Here is a 19,875-nt window from a genome sequence, read left to right as displayed (position 1 = left end):
CTACAGAGGAGCTAAAAGCCGTGACAAGGAGACCACCACTGCACAAAACGTCGGTCTAGTGCCCGAGGTGAGGGCTTCGAGAGGCATCCTTTGCTTTCCTGCTGCTCAGTAACCTGCAGCAATGACTGCACTTGTCAATATACCAGCAGTAATCGGTCCCAGGATGCCCATCAATAGGAGCTCGCAGATACGAACCTACCATTTCACTGCCTGAGGGTGAACAGGGCCAGTAATCCAGCTGGGACAGAAGAGAGAGGACTGCAGCCCACAGGAACACGCCATGGCCCATCTCTGGTGTTAGGTCCGAGTGGCTCAAGAGGCCAGACAGAAGCAGCGAGCTAAGGAGCAGGGTTTATCAGCAGGGAATGAGAGGAAAAGTGGAGCCAACCAAGGGAGGTTGGGACTTGCTCGGTTGTTATTAGGGCAGTGTTTTTAAGCGCAAAAACCCACGAAGGATATCTGTTTGTGGTGTCAGAGCCTGATTGGCTAGAGCTGGTTGCTGGGTGCCGTTTCTGCTGACCATTGTTCTCCATACATCTCGTCAGCCTCGGGTTAAAGCTGCATCCTGTTATGCCGGATCGGCCGGCCCCAGACCCCAATCTTAGCCGGGCATCTGTTTGTCCTGGGTAGGGTCGGCAGGCAGTTCCCCAGGCAGGCATTTTCCCAGGATGCAGTTTTCCACGGTACAGTTTCCCCCCCTGTGATTTTCTATTTCTCCCAGGCCTCCTAGGTCTGTTACTGGGAAGGAGCGGAAAGAAGGGGAGGTGGGGCACAATGTTCCATTGCCCAAGAAGCCTGAGCTTCAGGCTGAGGATCTGCTCCAGGGGCCTGGCTGACCCCGCTGCTGCTGCAGTGCCCCTGGGGTTCCGCTCTCCCTCACAAGAGTCATTTTAAAGAGGCAGTTGGGGGTTTGGGAAGGGGAAGAGAGAAAAGGATGGCAGAGGTGTTTTGTGTCTAAAGGTTAGGTTTAGCTTAGGGCCCACAGAGCCAGGAAATAAGAATATGCAGGAGTTGCACGATGGTCAAGTTATGCGAGCAGGGACCCCCCCAAAACTCGGAATTTATCTATAAAAATTGTGTATTTAGTCTTGCATGTTTAAACTTCAGTTACCTTCAAAGCACTCTCCATTTGATGCGATTTACCTATGGAGACATTTTTTTCCACTGCTCAAAACAGTTTTTGAACTTGTTGGTTTTGATGCCTTTTAGTGCTTCTGCTGTTTTTTTTTTGTTTGTTTCACCTCTTCTACATTGGAAAAACATTTCCCTTTGGGGACTTTTTTAATCCAGGGAAACAAACAAACAAAAAAACATAACTCGAGATGAGATTGGGTGATTGGGGAGGGTGGGACATGGGGGTCATGACATTTTTGGTGAAAAACTGCTGAACACTCAGCACCGTGTGGGCAAGTGCATTTGTAAGTCACCCATTATGAAATAGACAAATGAGTTGAAAGAGTCTTAAAAATTTTTTTCACTGAGGCTGAACACAGCTTCTCCCAACAATGCTAGCTGATACACTGATACAGATGGGTTCCTAGAACACTCACCTAGCAGGGGAAGCCTGTACTACAAAGGGCCCACCCTCCAGAAGATAATTCCAGGTTCTTTTTTGTCCCCTCTTGTGCTTCTAAATATTGACTACTATTTCAAAAGTGCACGATGATCCCTGGCTGGGTGGCCGAGTTGGTTGGAGCATTGTCCTGCACACCAGTAGGTTGTGGGTTAGATTCCCGGTCAGGGCAAATAAGGGAGGCACCCTACTGATGTTTCTCTCACATTGATGTTTCTCTCTTGAGCACACTCTTGCTCTCTTTCTTCCTTTCTCTGTCCTTAAAATCAATGATAAAAAAAGTTCATGAAGAAAACCACAAAACAGAAAAACAAAATACATGTGACAAGGCCTCTCCCTGTCCTGTTCTCCTCCATAGTCCTCCCCGTCCCTGCCCCTGATAAGTGGACAGATGCTTTCATCCGAAGCCTTGTGAAACGGCGGTGTCCTGTGAGTGAAGGGAGAGGGCACAGAGATTTCGGTTACAGAAAGAACTAGGTAACCAGCTTAACATGGGCGGTGCGCAATGCATAAAATACCAGAAAGTGCTTAGAGTGTATACTATTCCATCTGTTTTCTAAGCCAGTCTGATTCCCAGGGGAGAAGTTTTAGACCGTGCAAGCAGAGGCTGAGTTAAGGAACACCCAAATGTTCTTGTAACACTAGAATTGTCAGTGAGTCACTCACGGTGGCAAAGGTGTTGATAAGTGTGGTGTGTGACAATCAGTAAATGCCCTATAAGCTGCATTATCATTTAACCTTCCACACTAGATGGTCCTTCATTAGGGCAAAGACTAAATTTTCCTTTTTCAGTACAGCTTATAATCACGTGGCCTACACCAAATGCACATACACACGCACACCTGGAAAACAGGTGAAAGCTGATTATTCTAACAGCAAAGTTCCTCTTAAAGATTGGAATGATCTTTGTTTAAGAAAAATGCCTTATTGATTCCTTGAAGTTAGGAGATGGGAGCTGAGAGTGTAGAACACCAGCTAAGGTAGCAAAATTGCTCAACTGTGATGCATAGGACTAGGAGGGCGTTTGTTTTGTTCTTCAGAGAGGGAAGAATATAGACAAATGGAAAGAAGAGGCGCCATGCAGAGAGAAAGACTGGCCAAAGAGAGTCAAAGCTGAACAGCCAGTGGAAATTTCTCTGATGAGGGAGTGGCTATTGAATATTAACAGGTGATGCTTGTGGTGTAATTTGAACTTGTGATGTAAACCTGACCTCTTGGGGGCAGGTCAAAAATATAATAGGGCTTTAAGGGCAGCAAGAGGATTGAAAAAAAGATATTGGGAACTCATCTCAAAACGGTACTTATAAATTTTTTTAATTTTATGGGTTTCGTGGGGGGAGGGGAAAGGTTTGAGAAACTGAGGGAGAATAGTTGGGGGCTCCTTAAAGGCTCTTCCAGTGAGTTCTGGGTGCAGACAGTTGGCGCTACATAGCTGTCTTCTGCGTGTGTCCTCACATCACTCCTCCTCTTGTGTCTTTGTGTGCTCACATGTGCTCGTTCACCTTCATGGACGTTCTCACACCTTTCCTCCCCCTGCACCTGGCTTGTTCCTGTGGAAACTGTCAGTTGACAGGCTCCTTCCCAGGGAGGCCTTTCCGAACTCCAAAAAGTTGACTGCGAGGTATCAACCACTTACTGGTGCAGCGACCTTGGGGAAGTCACTTAACCTTTCTGAAATGTTTTCTTTTTAATCTCCAAAATGGGAATAAGGATGCTTCATAATTCATATCCTTGTCATAAAAACTAAAGGAATTACTGTGTGGGAGAACGAAATGGAAATTCGAATGATGTAAAATTTGTGATTTAGAAGTTAATAAGAGGGCTTATTTTTGTATTTTCATGTGGACAGTGATAGGTTTACACTGCTAAGATATTTAAATTCTACTGGATACATTTAAGAGAGTGACTAATTTTTTAACGTTAATATTTACAATACATTAGGAATGACATCTTTTACAACTCTTTATTATGAGAAATTTGGGCGACTGACGTATTGGGAGTTTTTTTAAAAGTTCTTTTGTGTATACAACCTAACCTCTTAGAAGACAACTGCTGAGAACTGCTTTATCAGAGAGTTTATCCAGAGAGTTGCTTAAGTTCTCACCCTATATAGTGCTCAAAGGGAAAGAAGTGAAGGGATTTTATTTATAGGTCCTCTTCCCTAGCCCTGTCTTGAACAGAATTGAATTCAATCAACCCCATTCTGCGTTGCCATTCACGAAGTCTGTAGTAGCCACGGGCGACCAATAGGTGGCACTCATTAAAATGCTGTAGTGGGCGGGCTGCCCGATCACGCCTCTCAGGAGCGCGGTGGGGTCTCTCGGCTTCCGTAGAGCACGAGCAAGATGGCAGCCTCCGAAACTGTTAGGCTGCGGCTTCAGTTTGATTACCCGCCGCCAGCCACCCCGCACTGCACGGACTTCTGGCTTCTGGCAGACTTGAATAGATGCCGAGTAGTTACGGATCTCATTAGTCTCATCCGCGAGCGCTTCGGCTTCAGTTCTGGGGCTCCCCTCGGCCTTTACTTGGACGGGGGTCTGCTGCCCCACGGCGAGAGCGCACGTCTGGTACGAGACAACGATTGCCTCAGGTGCGCGCGGAGCGGGCGTGGGGTGTGCAGGGTGGCGGTGGGCCGGGGATGCGCCCGCGTACGCCCGGGTTTGGCCCTGGGCCCTGGGGACCGCGAGTGGGTGGGACTCTTAGACTGCCCGTCGACGACCCGCAGAGATTCCAGTTAGTCAGTTACGAGGTTCAGGAAACGTGCGCGTTGTAACGAGCATGCCTCCCTGGGTACTTCTGATGTAGGTGGTGAGCAGAGCAAACTTGGAAAAACCCTGATTTCCGTGTGTGGGCAGGGCCCGAGTTTCATTCAGCCTTGATCTAGCGAGCGCTTACGAATCCTGGCACTGCGTTGCGAGTGCGGGATGCAGATGTGCAGGAGACTCGGCCGTCCCCTGACGGTGGCCCGCAGGGGCAGGCGCGAGAGATGCACGCGAACACAGGAACAGTCCTGTTCTCTCCATAACGTTGCAGCTTGTCCAGCCTTAGTGCCCTTGCGAGATCCCCTGAGACTTCTGATGGGTGTCATTCTGCGTCTCCCCTGGGTGTTTTGTGGTTCACTTAAAAATAGGTTTTGGGGACCTCTGGATTGTGAATTGGGAAACAACAGTTTTAAACATGCCTTTGGAAATTTTAGAAAAGTGATACTGAGATGAGTATCGAGGACCAATTGTGGTATAAATTGCTCACGTGTGGTCGATTTGTCGCAATAAAATGAGTTATTATCTTGTACTCATTTATCAGGGCTTTTTAAATCGTCACCTGAGGATATATTTATTGATTTTCAGAGGGACAAGTAGGGAGAGAGAGCAGAGAGATAGAAGGGCATCTATGTCAGAGAGAAACATCGACCAGTTTCCTCCTCTGTGCGTCCTAATGGGGCGGTGGAGTGGGGGACGGCGCGGAGTCAAACCAGCAACCTAAGTTTGTGCCTGACAGGGAATCCAACCCAAAACCTTTTGAGGCACCCGAGGACGCTTCAACCAACTGAGCCACCCAGCCAGGGCTCAGGGCTTCTTTTTGAAGTTCTGGCTGCATTGAAACAATTCTAGTCTTGTGAACCAGGCTACTTCCTCTCGCTTGTCCTTTAGTTGAATATTCTTTTCTCCAGAGCATGTCAGGTTCATAAGATTTCTTTAGAACATCAGGGAATTTAACTTGGGACAATTACTCCATGTTCGTGTGCGTGCCACCGCACACATGTCTCAAAATCAGTAACTCCAAGATGTATTAACATTTAGCCGTTTCTAATGACAGTTTGAAATAGTCCAAATTCCTTGTCCTTTTTTTTCACTGTGAAATAGATTTTTCTTTTCTTTGCAATTGAGGGACTATTTAAATAGTATTAGAATTGTGAGGACTGAGTGCTCTCTTACTAAGTTTACTTTGATAACTATTCCTTGCCTAATGAGTGGATAACTTGCTCCTAGCTAACCACAGTTATACTTCAAATAATGAATCATCTGGAAGTTATGCTTTTTATAATGATGTTAACAATGTCAAAAGCAAGCTACAAAAGGTGTGCTGAAAAATAAGTATAGCACAATGACGGGCAGAATTCCTCCTAAATGTTTCAAATGTTCAAACATATAGTAAATGCCTCTGCAGCTGGCTTCATTCGTAAATGGAGCAGACCTTAGGAAAAAAGTGAGTTCGGAAAAGTTTTGTTACATTTTTGTGGGTTCATGTCCCTAAACAGTCTCTGTCTTCCCCTGACAAACTCACTCTTCAGAGCTACAGAAGAAAACAGTCTCTTTTTTCAAAGGTACTTAATATTGTTGGAGTGGACTCTGATAACTAGTTTCGTGCTTCTCTATGGTATCCTCTTGTGTGGCGCAGGCAGCAGGACTGGATACTTGCCTTGGTCTGTGCTGCTCAGTGCAGGAGCTGGTTCGGGAAGGCGAGATCACTGGGAACAGGAACGGGTAGGAAGTGTTGGCTGGCCCGAGGCCGGTGAGACAAAAACCAGCCTGCCGTGGTGAAGAGAGTGGTCTGACCAGCACTGGGGTTCGGTGGGGGTTGCTGGGGGTGCTGAGAGAAGTCCGACGGGGAAGGTGGAGCCAGCTGTGGGAATCCTGAGGGACAGCCCTGGAGGCCTGAGGGGCGTCGCATACCTGTGACTGGGGGTGTCCAACTTTTTGGCGTCTCTGGGCCACACAGGAAGCAGGAGAGTTGTTTGGGGCCACACGTTAAATACATTGCAACACATGACCACAAACAAATCTCATAACGTCTTAAGTGAATTTCCGACTTTGTGTTGGGCCACGTGCACAGCCATCCTGGGCTGCACACGGCCCGTGGGCCGCTGGTTGGGCACGTGGCTTAAGCCACAGCCCTTTCCTCACTGCCCATTCTCTGAGGCCCCCAGAATCTGACTCCCTCTCCTCCCAGGCTCTGACTGGGAGCTCCTCATGGATTGTCTCAGTGAGTACTGCAATTATCTCCCTTTTTACAGGTAAGAAAGGTAGAGGTAATGGTAGTGGCAGAATGATTCCAATCCAGACAATCACTGTGGCCTCGATGGGCAGTGATAGGGGATGTCAGGCAGGGCAGATGAGCATGTCCTTGCTTTTTTATGATAGAATCCTAAAAGTGAATCACAGATTTAAAGGGAATATCTCGTATTTTTCTTCCTTCCTTTCTTTTGAAAAAGATTTTATTTATTTCTGGGGTGGGGAGAAAGAGAGAGAGTGAAACATTGGTGTGCAAGGGAAACACTGATTGGTTGCCTCTTGCATGTGCCCAACTGGGTGCTTGTCCCACAACCCAGGTTGTGCCCTGACTGGGAATCGAACCGGAGGTGATGCCCAACCCTCTGAACCACACCAGTCAGGATGGGAATACCTTGCATTTTGATAATACTACCCTGTTTGCCCTGCAAAGAGTTTGAATGAACAACGGAGGTTCTGTTTTAAAATTTCCTTGGAATCAAATCTCCATTGCTAATTACAAGGTATCCATTTCTCTTTGTAAAAGGACAGCTACATGTTATCCGATCCAGGTGGAGAAACAAACGTTGCCAAGGAAAGTGTATACCCTGAAAGGAATGGTAACTACGCAGGCCCAGGTGAACCATTTCTGATTCTCCGGGTAGCAAATCTCAGTTTCAACATGTTCCGTACGGAAATCGTTCTCTTCAGGAATACCAGGGAGTGGGGCTGCCACAGTCGCAGGTCCTGCTTTCATGGCAGCTGTGCGCAGGTCCACTGTCTTCAGAGTGAGTGACGTGATGCCAAGAGCGCCTCTGCAAGGCAGGGGCCCTGCACGGACTGGGTGCAGCAGGTGCTGTGCTCCAGGATTTTAATCAACCGCAGTGACAGAAGGTCTTGCAGCCATTTTCAAAGTTGCTGGAAAGTTTGGTTCTAGTTGGTTGTCTCAGAATTGAAACTTGAATCAAAACAAATTGATCAAGAATAACAAGGAACAATCGGATGTGCTGGGTGTGCTGGAAGTTCCACGGTACTTCTTAGAAGCACAGGATGCCAAGCTTGCTTTTGCCAGTTTTAGGAATACTTCCTTGCTGCTTCGTGCTGGTGTTTATAGCTGGGAACAGAGGGTGAAATGTTTTTGTACTTTAAATCCCTGATCTTTCAGAGTTTTATTTCTCTCTTCATTCTATTTGTGATATCAGTAGCTTTTACTTCAGTTTGTATGTGTCTGTGCATTTGTGTAGCTTGAGGATAATTGAGGGTTTTTTCCAACTTATACGTTGAGATAAATCCACAACAGGATTACTATATCTTAAAAAATTTATGGAATACTTATAATATGTCTTATTATTCACCAACTATACTTTATTTTCAAATAGGATTGTTTACATCTTTCTCTGGTCACTAAAAAAAAAAACCTCAATGAAATATATAGCTAGATGTAAATGTATTGAAAGTATAATGTGTGTTTTTAGCAGGCATTTTTGAGAACCCACCATGTACTTGACATTGGGGACCCTCAGCTCTCCGTCACTGGGCTGCACATACTCGACTTAGCTGTTTCCAGTTAACGAAGGAACAGAATTCCTTTCCTATAGTGAAATAATTTTGGATGCGTCTATTAGGGTTCTCTAGAGAAACAGAAGCCAATAGGAGATGATATAGACACAGATACATAAATATAGACATGAGGTTTAGTGTATGGAATTGGCCTCTGAGCTCCTCTGCAGGGCAGGGGCCCTGCACAGACTGGGTGCAGCAGGTGCTGTGCTCCAGGATTTTAATCAACCGCAGTGACAGAAGGTCTTGTAGCCATTTACGGAGGCCGATTATGGAGGCCGAGATTATGGAGGCCTAGAGGTCCTAGGATCTGAAGTCAGCAAGTCGGAGACCTAGGAAAGCTAATGATGTAGTTCCAGTCCAAGTTCAAAGTCCTGATAACAAGGAGAGTTGGTGTTGTGAGTTCCATTCCTAGTTTGAGTCGTGAGGCAGGAGAAGATTCCACTTTCAGCTCAAAGAAAGTAGGCAGAGAGAGCGAATTCTTCCTTGTTCAGCCTTTCATTCTACTCAGGCCTTAGAGGATTGGCCGAGGCCACTCACTTTGGGGAAGGCAGTCTGCTTTACTCAGTCTGCTGATTAAGACGTTAATCTCACCCAGAAACACCCTCGCAGACACACCCAGGACAATGTCCACCATATATCTGGGCACCGCATGGCCCAGTCAGGTTGACATACAATTAATAACCACAAAGTGCAATCAAATTTTACGGTGATTGCCTCTAGCCCAGAGAACATAAATTGTTCAATACTTCCCCAAATGTAAACAAAATAAAAGTAAAGTCTGATTTAAAAGAGCAGTCCACATTTGAACACAAAGTGGATACTTGGCATTATCACTGGTGGGGGCTGACAACATAATAGGATGGAGAGATCGCGGAGTTAGACAAACCGAAGTTTGTGTCCCATTTCTGCTGTTCTTAGGTATGGATCTTGGGCAGCTTGCTTGTCTGAACTGTAATTTTGTGATTTGTTTTAAATGAAAGATACCTACTTCATGGTGTTGTTTATAGAAAATGTTTGGGACATAGTAGATATTCAATAGATAAAATTAGTCATTCGAAACTTGACCATAAGTGATACCATATAAGCCATTTTGTCCAAGTGAGTCTTTTGTCCTTAAATGGTTTGATGTTTTTTAATTGACAGACAGCAGGGACAGTTAGTCAACTCAGTGTATATGACAATGTCCTGGAGACATAGTTACTCACTGGTTTTCTCTCTTGTTCTTTTGATAGAGTAAAATTAGAAGAGACAGAAGTCGCTGAGAATCCTGTAATAATCAGTAATGGTGATGGTACTGATTTCTTACCTAGAAAAGCAAAGAAGCGGTCATTTAAGTTGGAAGAGGATGAAGAAACCGCTTATAGAAATTCAAAGAAGCACTGGAAGAGGCAAGGGAACAACAACGAGAACACCTTGGATCTAGAACCAAAAGGTGTCACAGATGGGAGTGTGAAGAAAAAAAAGAGGAAGAACAAAGCCACATGTGATGTGGTAGACGACGATGATGATGATGAAGAAGAGATGAAAAAAAAATCACCAAAGAAAAAGGAGAAGTGTGTAAATAGAAAACAGACGAAGAATTCCAAGTCTTCTAAAGCACAGACAGTGAAAGAGGGGGCCGTCCAGAAGGGTAGTCCTTTGAAAGGTTCTCCTGCTAGAAGCAGCCTTGTTAAAGCCAGAAGGAAAGGTGGCGTGGACGTTCGTGCAAAAGATAGTCCCAGTTCCTCTTCAGAGACCGAGTCTTGTCATGAGTCCGCCAGCGATGGTCTCAGCAATGTCACCTTAGAGGTCAGAAAGTCCTCAGAGAAAGTATCAGCTGCATTATTAAAGGAAGGGCCCTCAATAAAAAACACAACTGCCAACAAAGTAGCCACAAAAATTAGCTTTAAGTCCATCCCCATCGAGGACAAGACAAGCAGAACATCATCTTCTAGTTCAGACTCTAGTTCAGAGTCAGAGGACGAATCCGTGATGCCCAAGAGACCCCTGAACAAGGCTGTGGGTCTCTTAAAGGCAGCAGGCCCGTTTGCAGGGAGAGGCTGTCCAGGCCCGGGGCTGTCCTCGCAGACGCCACGGGCCGTGGGGTGGAAGCACAGTGACTTGAATGGTGGCAGACAGGCTCCTGGCCCTCCTCCCAACGTGACTCTCCCCCCCAGTCTGGGAAGAGGCTGGGGCAGAGGAGAGGACCTTCTTTCTCATAAGGGAGTCAGGGGCCGGGGCACTCGGGGGAGAGGTCGAGGACGAGGGCTCGCTCTTCCTTCTGTTTTGAATAGAAACGCTGACTATCAGAAGCAGCAGCATTTAAATGAAGTGTTATCAAACTCATCTACTATTATCCAGGCAAGTAGTCTTCATTGTGAGTTCACCACTTCCCCTTTCCCAGCAGTGCGTCTGCTGTCGACGGCATGGGTCCACGTCGTCTTGCCAGTGACAAAGTCACGTGACTAACACACATTGTTTTTCAGAATCCAGTAGAAACACACAAGAAGGACTACAGCCTGTTACCACTGTTAGCAGCTGCCCCCCAAGTTGGAGAAAAGATCGCATTTAAGGTATATTTTAAAACAGCAACAGTTACAACATAAAGATTATCCCCCTCCAAGTAAACTTACTCATTAGCAGTGTATGTACACATATACAAGTCTATGTGTGTACACGTATGGGTGTATGTGTGGGCTCGTATACATCTACACACAGCCTTCCTGCCCAGATCATCTCTCGCGTTCCCGGGCCCAGCATGTGGGAGGGGCCCCGGAGTTGTTTCCTAAGTGGATAAAAATGGCTCAGCCTGGTGTCTGGAACATAGCAAGTGCTCAATAAAAGAAAGCTACACACATCACCCCCTCCCCCAACCACTGGAACCTCTGTTCAGCTGCAGGTTCATGGTTGGGCTCCGCATATTTTCTCAGAGATAGAGGGAAGGAGCCACAGAGTATATTTGTGGACTTTCTTTTTCTTTTCTTTTTTCTTTTTTTAGCTTTTAGAACTAACATCTGATTATTCTCCTGATGTCTCTGACTACAAGGTAAGACTTTGCATTTAAAAATAATTGTCTGGCCCTGGCTGGTGTGGTTCCGTGGATTGAATGTGGCCTGCAAACCAAAAGGCCCCCGGCTGGATTCCTGGTCAGGGCACGGGCCTGGGTTGTGGGCCGGTCCCTGGTTGGGGGTGTGCACCAAAGTAACCAGCCGGTGCTTCAGTGTTTCTCTCCCTTTCTTCCTCTCTCCTTTCCCCTCTCCCTAAAAATAGTCTTAAAAAGCAGCACTTAAAAAAAATAAAATAAGTAATTGTCAGTATATTAAAGAAGCTGAAGTCATATTTAATATTGCTGTTATGGATAATACAGATGTTTTTGAGTAAATAATGTCCTAAAGCAGAAAATGAAAATATTACCAAACTGTAAATTTTTTAATAGCATTACTGTGAAGTCTCCCAGTGTTATTTTCCTTACATTTGGGAGGAATATGGAAGGGGAATGATAAGTTTCATTTTTATTTTACTCACTTTTTTCCTAATTATCTTAGACACACAGACTTATTTCAGGATCCTTTCCCCATGATTCTACACTTTGAGAGAAAATAATAAATAGCTCTTAGCCAGAAAAAGTGATTGTTTTCATCATTGCAATATACTTTATATACTTGTAAATTACTGCTGCTTAGTATTGTCTGATATGGTTTCTTTTGCATTATCGGTTAACTACGTAATTCACAAATACTGTCTTTGAAATGTACTCACTTCCTGCCTGTATGGGACTTCCTGCTGGCATCTGACAGTCACCACGCTCAGCCGATGGGGGCGGGAGGCAGAACTGCGTGCACCTTCTCTTCCCACCCACTCAGCGTTTTGTTGACCTGGTGAAAATCCATACTTTCTTATTTTGGTGTAATATGCAGAATGTAGGTTCACTTTTTAAAGGTAATACTTGATCATTTTAATACAGTATTAAAGATAACGAACAAGGAGATTTGGTTTCATCTGAGTTCGTACCTTGGAAGACTTTTAAAATCTTGGTAGAGGTTTTCCTCAAACATAGGCAAGAAGAAGAATCAGTTCACAAAGGGAGTACGTGGGTTGCTTCTGGGTATTTGGTGCTTTATCGTATTTTCATCTTGGCCCCTTAGTGCAGATCACCGTGTAACCTATCATCTGAGTCAGGGTACTTGTGATTGGAAAGGGTTAGTATATTGATGATTATACTGGAATGAAATGTGAGTGGGCCTGTTTTGGGCAAATGCAGGATGCTTTGTCGTCCTGCATAAGTAACTGATTTAGTTCTGTGACATGTGAGGAAATGGAAATACAGAATTGATATAGCCCACAGCCTCTACAAACTGCGATTCTAGAAGATAGTAATTTTTTAAAAATTATGTTAAGGTGATGATGGTCATCGTAGTTATTACCTTGGAAGGCTATTTGCTTACTGATTTCCCAGTAGTGTTAGACCTTTTTTGAAATTGTTTTCCAAACCATTTCGAGAGAGAACATGGGTCCCACTCTCCTGCTTTGTCCACGAGTGCCGTCACCCTGCTCGATCGGGCTTTACTCTCTCAGCTTGCCTTCAGAAGTCCGATCTCTTCAGAGTGTAGTCTCATCTCAGCTGACTCTGCCACCTTTGTACCTGTGGGATTTTAATTTATGGAGGTGACTGAGTGAGGACACAGAGAAGGCAGTGCTACGACAGAGGAATTCGTTACATTTCCAGTGTCCCGTCCTGCGGACCCGTGGAGGAGAGCGTCTGGGTGCCGTTAGGAGGCCGAGCAGGAGGGAGGGGCAGGCCTGGGCCGGAGCCCTCCCTGGGGTCCCCCAGGGGGAGGCAGGGCAGGGTGCAGGAGACAGTTTAGGACTGGCTACTGTCAGTAACGAGCAGGCTTTGGTCTGGGGGGGCTCACAGCTGTGGGACCTGACCCTGGGGTGATTAAGATCAAGGGAAATGCTAAATACTGCCTGGGAGTTCCATTTGCTCTCTATGCTGATTTATTTTTTAAAGCTTTTCTTTGTTGAGATAAAATGTACATCACATAAAATTCACCATTTTCACGAATTCAAGGTGTTTGATTCAGCAGTTTTAGTATATTCATAATGGTTTGTGTGTTGATTTTTGACTTGGACTTTTATTTTTGAAAGGAAGGAAGAATACTAAGCCAGAATCCAGAGACCCAGCAAGTAGATATAGAAATCCTTTCATCCTTACCTGGTGAGTCTTCTAAAAAAGAATTTCAGAATTCAGTCTTTTCATATCTGCACTGGGTTCTCAGTAGCTGTGGGCCGTGGGGGCTGCTGTCCTCGGCGGCCTCCGGGACTCACGCTCCCTGCCCTCAGCACGGAGCAGCTGGGCCTGTGCTTCACGGCGGAGAACTGTGCCTGCTAATGGTACTGGATTCGCTCCCCCAGCTGATAGGCAACTTGTTCTTGTTACTGTAACTATGCAGTTTCATAAAAATTATATCAACCGATGAAAATTGACTTCAGAAAGAACTGTTTGTGTGAAATCTAAGTTGAATGCTGACTTGGGAGTGTGTTACTAGAAAACTTGCCCAGCCGTTGAGTTCCCTGTGGGTGGGTTGGCTGTATAAAGGGAGCAGTTCGCTAAGAATTGGGGAAGATTTGCACTTAAATTGCCTCGCTAGTGTTTGCATTCTTGCATCACTTTAAAAAAAATTCAAAACTGGAAATTGTGCAAATTGCAGAAGTGCATTAAGGGTATAATTTGTAAAAGAAAGACAGATCTTGTTGGTGGACTTGTAAGATCTCTTCAGTTCTGTTTCCAGAGATTGACAAATGAACATATTTTTGTGTTAAATCAAAATAAAGTATCTACAGTATTTGTGTATACACACTCTTCCCACATTATTCTGCTTTATCCTGGATTGACCCCACCTATTATTGGTTCTGAAATCCTGGAATGGGAGGGCTTTTACTGCATGTGGCTTAACTTGGGTTGTACTGGATGGGTCTCTGGCCAGAACCAGGGGAGATCCCCCCTTTTTCCAGCAGACTCCTAGGCAATTAGTTTCTGTTTGTGTGTAAATAAGATAGTGAGTAAAATAAAACCGCAGTTCTCAGAAGTTAGTGGAAAGGGTTTTTCAACAAAGTCTCTTTATGGTACTGAGTAAATGATTAGATATAACCTACACTGGTTTTCCAGCTTTATTCCGATGAGTCTTGTTTGAAGAGCTCCCCCTTAGGAACGGTGGACAGAGAAATTTGCCCATAGTCACATTCCGTGGGCGTGGCCTGACCACTGCTTGTCAGGTGATTGACAGTGATGACATCGAATTAGAACTTTTCTTCTTTGGGTATCAGGAATGGCTTTATCTGTTTTCTAATGGAAATACAGGTAGTTCTTGCTTTGCAGGGTTCTGATGTCCATGTACTTCAGTGACCGTGGTTTAACTAGATAACACGGTTCCCCACTGACGGGGGGATGTCCACCTAGAGTAAGCACATCAAGTCCCCCAGCTCCGTAGACCGCAAATCGTTCCGTAATAACAGATGCCCATCGTGATCAGTGACCAATCATGTCACTTCTTTTAGAGTCTCAGTGATCGGTCACTGTGCTCCTGTTACTCAGTTCAGTTCCCACACACATAGCAAAGTGTGGAGTCTTGTGCTTCCTTGTCCCTCAGTGGTACACCCACATGACGTGTACAAAGTGGGTGGCGTTGAAATAGGGAATTGGTCAACAAAGATGAAAGCACAACAGAAGCAAAAGAGTGACCTCTAAATCAAGGTGAAGTGACGTTAATAGAAGAAATCGCTAACTCTGGGCATGTTGATACCGGTTTATATGGACTTCTTGACATAAATGAGAAGGCTGATTGTGAGACAGTGATGAAGGTGTCCTAGAAATAATGCAAAAAATTTCCCAGGATGTGGGGGGAAAAAAAAAACAACCAACTCTCAGAGCTATTTCATGACATTAAAAGCGCAAAGGGGAAAATACTGAAAGCTGACCCAGACTTAGAAATGAGCGGGACAGTTCTGCAAGGCAGAGGAAAGGTGCTCGCCCCGCAGGGCTGCCGCCTGACGAGGGGAGTGCTGCTCAGATGCCCTTGGGGACGGTCTGAGGACACACAGAGCGCTCCAGCTCTCGGAGTTTCTAACGTTTTCGATTACAGTGTGCTCCGTAAATACTAGTTTTACTTCTTTGCATTTCCTCATGCAGGAAAGGTTTTAATGTTCTGATAAAAAATTTTAGTGATTGTGAAACAACCACACTTTTTCTCGTTGATTCTTAAGATTGTTTTGCATGTCTTCAGCTTGCATGGTCATTTTTGGGGTCCACACCCCACGTGCAAAGTGAGGGCTGCTGTGTCACCAAGCAGTACGCGTGTGTAATTTCTCAGGACAAAGCAAGATGTGAGGACTGCAAAATTCAGATTATCTTCCCTTGTTGAAACGTACCCATTGTCCTTTAGGATTATCTTGTAGTTGCACATTCCTCTCTGGGAGTAGTAGTGATAGTGTATGAAGCTCACTTCTTTTTGCTGAAGGACGGAGCGTCTCTGGTTGCTGGCCCAGGAGCTCCGGTTGCTGGTGCGGGGCTCTCTCAGTGTCTCCTGCCACGGAGCGCTCCGTGCTTGCACGTGCCTACCCGGCCCCCATGTCCATGGGCAGTCTGTTCGTGGTGGTGTTTCTGACGTTACAGATGCTCTGTGGAGAAACGTTTTCACTCCTGGGGATGACTTACTGCCTTTCCTCCCTGCTGTCTGCTTTCAGCCGTGAAAGAACCGGGGAAATTCGATCTGGTTTATCACAATGAAAACGGAACCGAGGTAGTGGAGTACGCTGTGACGCAGGAGAGAAGGGTAGGTGCGCCTCCCCCCTTGGGATTGCTGAATCGCCCGGTCCCTCTAGGCTGGGGACTGACGGTCTGTCTGGAAGGTGGCATTGCAGCTTCTCGAGCTGCCCAGGTTAGAATCATAGAGAGGATGTCTGTCCTGCCTGCAGCGTGGCATGTCCGTGCCAGGTGTCAAGTCCGGGCCCCATCTTGGGCCTTCAAGAGCCTACATGACAAGATGCACAGATAACACACTCTTAGAGTCTGGAGTTGCATGAAATGACAGTGTGTGAGGTTATGTGAAAGGGTTTCGGCAGAACAGACTAGCATATTTTATAAGGTTTTCAGTGATGCACCGATTCAGAAAAGGGAATATAAGTATAGCTCGAACAATTTCCACCCAGGAATGTACTCATATAGTCAGCACCCGGATCAAGAACCTTCACATCCCCTTCTGGAAAATCTCCGGTGGTCTCTTCGTTGTCACTGCAGCCCCTCCACTGCCACCAGGATTCTGACTTCAGACGGCACGTGGACGGTTTGAAGAATGGCATAAAATGATGGTTCTGCCTTTCGACTGTGTTTAAACTCCTGAGTTGCCATTGTAGGAAGTAGATTTTGGGGAGCTTTTTAGGCAGCCAGACTGGTTGCTGGCGATGGGTGTCTGTGCTCTGCTAGCATCAGAGAAAATAGACTACAGGTAAGAAAGTGCGTCCTGCTACTGTGTTTACATTTGAAACGTCGTGGGTATTATCCTGTAAGTTTCAGTATTGCACACTTACATTTTATCTGAAATGTGGAAATTCTAACACGACTTTTTGCTTTGATTTGTCTCTAAGATACATGATACTCTTAGAGATTTATTCCAAAAACACATTTTTAGGGTGTGTGGCAGGATCCGCAGGTTTGTCCCAGTCTTCTCTACTTCTTTATTTGCAATATATTCAGCCTCATTGTTTTTTGTTGAAATGTGCTCTTGGAAACTGCTGGAAAATTAAACCTTGGAGGCTTTCCTCTCTTTCCCTTTTTAAACAGAGGCCTGAAGCAGAGCCAGTAATGACCTTTTGTGGACACCAGATGGCCTTCATTTATCCACAGGGCCCAGCGCTAGAGTTGGCGTTCTCTCAGTAAATTGTGAGCTACCTGCTGTTTCAGCAGCACAGCATAAGAACTGCAGAGCTGCACGAAAGGCGTCGGCAGTCTGGTAATGACCCTTTTGGGCCACGACCACCTCCCCAGGGGTCTGCAGGCTGCCCATCCGCAGAAGCTTGTCCCGCAGACTCTCCGGAGCCTTTGCATCAGCTACCCTCCCTCCACCCCGCTCCCCACAAGCCCGGCTCTGAACCAGAGAAGGATGGAATATGCTCCATGTAAAATTTAGCTGCACCTGCAGGAAACAAGTTTTTGTACCCTAATTACACTTAGTTTATTGGGACTGAAATTATTCCAGGTCTTCAACCATTGTGCACAAATGGAAATCTACTTGACTGAAGTTTGTCAAAATTCATATGACCTCAAAATGAAATCTCTAAACTGAATATTTGTATTTTTTCTCAGATCACTGTGTTTTGGAGAGAGTTGATTGACCCAAGACTGATTATTGAATCTTCGAATAACACGTCAAGTATGGAGCTTGCCTGAGTGTGACGTCTCCACCTCATAGTTTATAAATGCCTCGTTCATGAAAGTGACTCTAACCAGAACTTTTAAAAAAGATCTGAAAGTTGTACACATTTTTTTCTTATCTTCTCTTTTCTGCATAGGAAAAAATATCTACCTCATCATTTAAAATACATGGTGTGTTGCTTTTCCAGGTTTAATTTCAGTAACAAATTTAAAATATGACATTCCCTGTAGGCATTTTATATACCAGTACGTATGGTTTCTTGTGTTTTTTATTTTATTTTTTGACCATCATGTAGCCATTGTCAGAAGCAGTTTATAAATACCATGTACAAGAAAGTGCTGCATATCTTGTCTCAGTAACATTTATTAAGTAACATTGTAACACATGAATGCATGTTACTTGACCTAATTTTTTACATTTGAGTTGTTCTATTAAATGTGGAACAAATTTCAAGTATTTTATACTTGTAATTGTCAAGAACTAACAAATAGTGGGGTTTGTTGCAGTAAGTTAAGCAATCCTTTCACTTATTTCTCAACTTTAAAGGGCGCTTAGGGCCCCGCCTACAGCAGTGAACAGGAGACCTGGTGTGTGTGGTGGGGGAACTTCTCCTGTTCTGAGTGGTGAGAGGGTTTACTGTGAGTTCAGGCCAGGAATGTGTTGTCTTGCTAGAAGCTTGCAAGCACCTGGCTGCGTGTGCTGGAGTGAGGATCTTGAACAGAAACTTCCGTTCCTGTGATTATTCAACACAAAGCTAAAATGATTAAATATATACTGTGAAAATCGCTTTCTTTTAACAAAAGATCAGGTCCCTCCTTAAGCTTGGCAGATTTTGGAATAAAATTATATTGAACTAAACTCCCATGCTGAGTCATTCCATTTAGTTGAGTATTGCAAATCGCTGTCATTCATTGTTGTTGCTGCTGTTTTACAATAATGTGCGAGAGTTGTTTCCGGAACAGGAAGGTATTGCACAGTTCGGACACATAGATCGGGTAGGTTGGGGGACCGTTGGGCCGGTGGAGATGCTGTCCAGTTTCAACTTGCATGACCTGATGCGTATCAGAATGTGGATTTATTGGTTTGTACCGAGACGTGTTAGTCCAGAATGGTGGGATCTTGGCACTGGGGTTCTCGTGCAGCCCGCTTTCCAGGGTTTGGAAAACAAGATAACTAGTAGATGCCAACAGGTGCGTGAAAAAATGCTCAACAACACCAGCTGACAGGGAAATGCAAATCACAACGTCAGTGAGGTGTTACCTCACACCTGTTACAATGGCTTTCCTTGAAAAGGCAAAAAATAGCAAACAGTGCGGATGCAGAGAAAAGGGAACCCTTGTGCACTGTTGGTGGGAATGTAACTTGGTGCAGTCACCATGGAAACCAGTGTGGAAGTTCTGCAAAATAGTGAAACTGTGATCCAGCAATTTCCCTTTGGGGTGTCTATTTGAAGAAAGTGAAAACACTGACATGAAAATATACATGCACTCCCGTGTTTATTGCAGAATTACTTACAGTAGCCAAGACAGAAATAACATTAAGTACCCATCGACGGGTGAATGGGTGAAAAAAATGGTGATTATATGTGTGTGTGTGTGTGTATAATTCAGCCATTAAAAAAAGAATGACGTCTTGCCTTTTGCGACGTACATTATGGGTGGAGCAACAAGTCTGAGAATGACAAATGCCATAGGATCTGACATGTGGAATCAAAAGAAAAACCAGCCCAAACTCACAGACACAGAGACCGGATTGGTAGTTGGCAGAGCCATGGGTGCTGGGCTGGGCCAGGTGAGTGAAGGGGTCAAAAGCACAAACCCCAGTTGCACCGTAAGCAGGTCGTGGGGATGTAAGTGCGGCCTGGCGACTACAGGTGACAGCACTGTGTTTCCTAGTGGGGAACTGCTTAGGGCGCAGAGCAGGGAAGTTCTCATCATAAAAAGTTTTGTAACTGAGTATGGTGACAGCTGTTCACTAGACCTGTGGTGATTGGTTTACAGTGTGTACAAGTGTCAATTCTGTCGAACCCCTGAAGGTCACATGATGTTATGTGTTAGCGACACCAGAAAGAAAAACGGCTAACTAGTCAGTATCGACTCAACCGAAGGGAAGTGTTGATTCAAGGTGTGTTTTCTTCAAATTATAATCAGTTTATGAGTCACCTTCCCGCCCCCACAGTGGTGTTTTTTAAAGAATGAAGAACAGTCTACTAGAAAGGTCATTTTAGGGGGTCACAACCTGCCTTTTGAGAGATGAAATACAGAAGAATAGAAAAATCGTGCATCCCCTCCAGTAACTCCATTTTGCTTTATGGAACAGTAACATCACTGTGTGTGCCCCA

The 19,875-nt window shown here is 45.1% G+C and overlaps 1 protein-coding gene and 1 pseudogene across 3 annotated transcripts; one reads left to right on the top strand and one right to left on the bottom strand.

The window, feature by feature from the left end:
* On the bottom strand, positions 1 to 349 carry LOC119062594 (transmembrane protein 170A-like; annotated as a pseudogene).
* Positions 350 to 3,909: 3,560 nt separating this feature from the next.
* COIL (coilin) lies at positions 3,910 to 18,392 on the top strand. 3 transcript variants are annotated; one of them, XR_008390089.1, is made up of 8 exons: positions 3,910 to 4,163; positions 9,357 to 10,464; positions 10,590 to 10,676; positions 11,102 to 11,149; positions 13,252 to 13,321; positions 15,847 to 15,935; positions 16,312 to 17,111; positions 17,465 to 17,540. XR_008390089.1 is itself a non-coding variant. In XM_037163731.2 (7 exons), the coding sequence occupies exons 1-7, from the start codon at positions 3,919 to 3,921 to the stop codon at positions 17,546 to 17,548; spliced, it is 1,731 nt and encodes a 576-aa protein (XP_037019626.2). In that variant the 5' UTR covers positions 3,910 to 3,918; the 3' UTR covers positions 17,549 to 18,392. The 3 variants fall into 3 exon arrangements, 2 of the variants coding, with proteins under 2 accessions (XP_037019626.2, XP_037019627.2); XM_037163731.2 differs by lacking the exon at positions 16,312 to 17,111 and having other exon boundaries at positions 17,465 to 18,392; XM_037163732.2 differs by lacking the exons at positions 15,847 to 15,935; positions 16,312 to 17,111; positions 17,465 to 17,540 and having other exon boundaries at positions 13,256 to 13,321.
* Positions 18,393 to 19,875: the final 1,483 nt, after the last annotated feature.

Source organism: Artibeus jamaicensis, unplaced genomic scaffold (assembly GCF_021234435.1).
Source record: "Artibeus jamaicensis isolate MK-2021 breed Jamaican fruit bat unplaced genomic scaffold, CSHL_Jam_final contig_1998, whole genome shotgun sequence".
In the NCBI taxonomy this organism is placed as follows: domain Eukaryota; kingdom Metazoa; phylum Chordata; class Mammalia; order Chiroptera; family Phyllostomidae; genus Artibeus; species Artibeus jamaicensis.
This window is presented reverse-complemented; position numbering and strand designations above follow the sequence as displayed.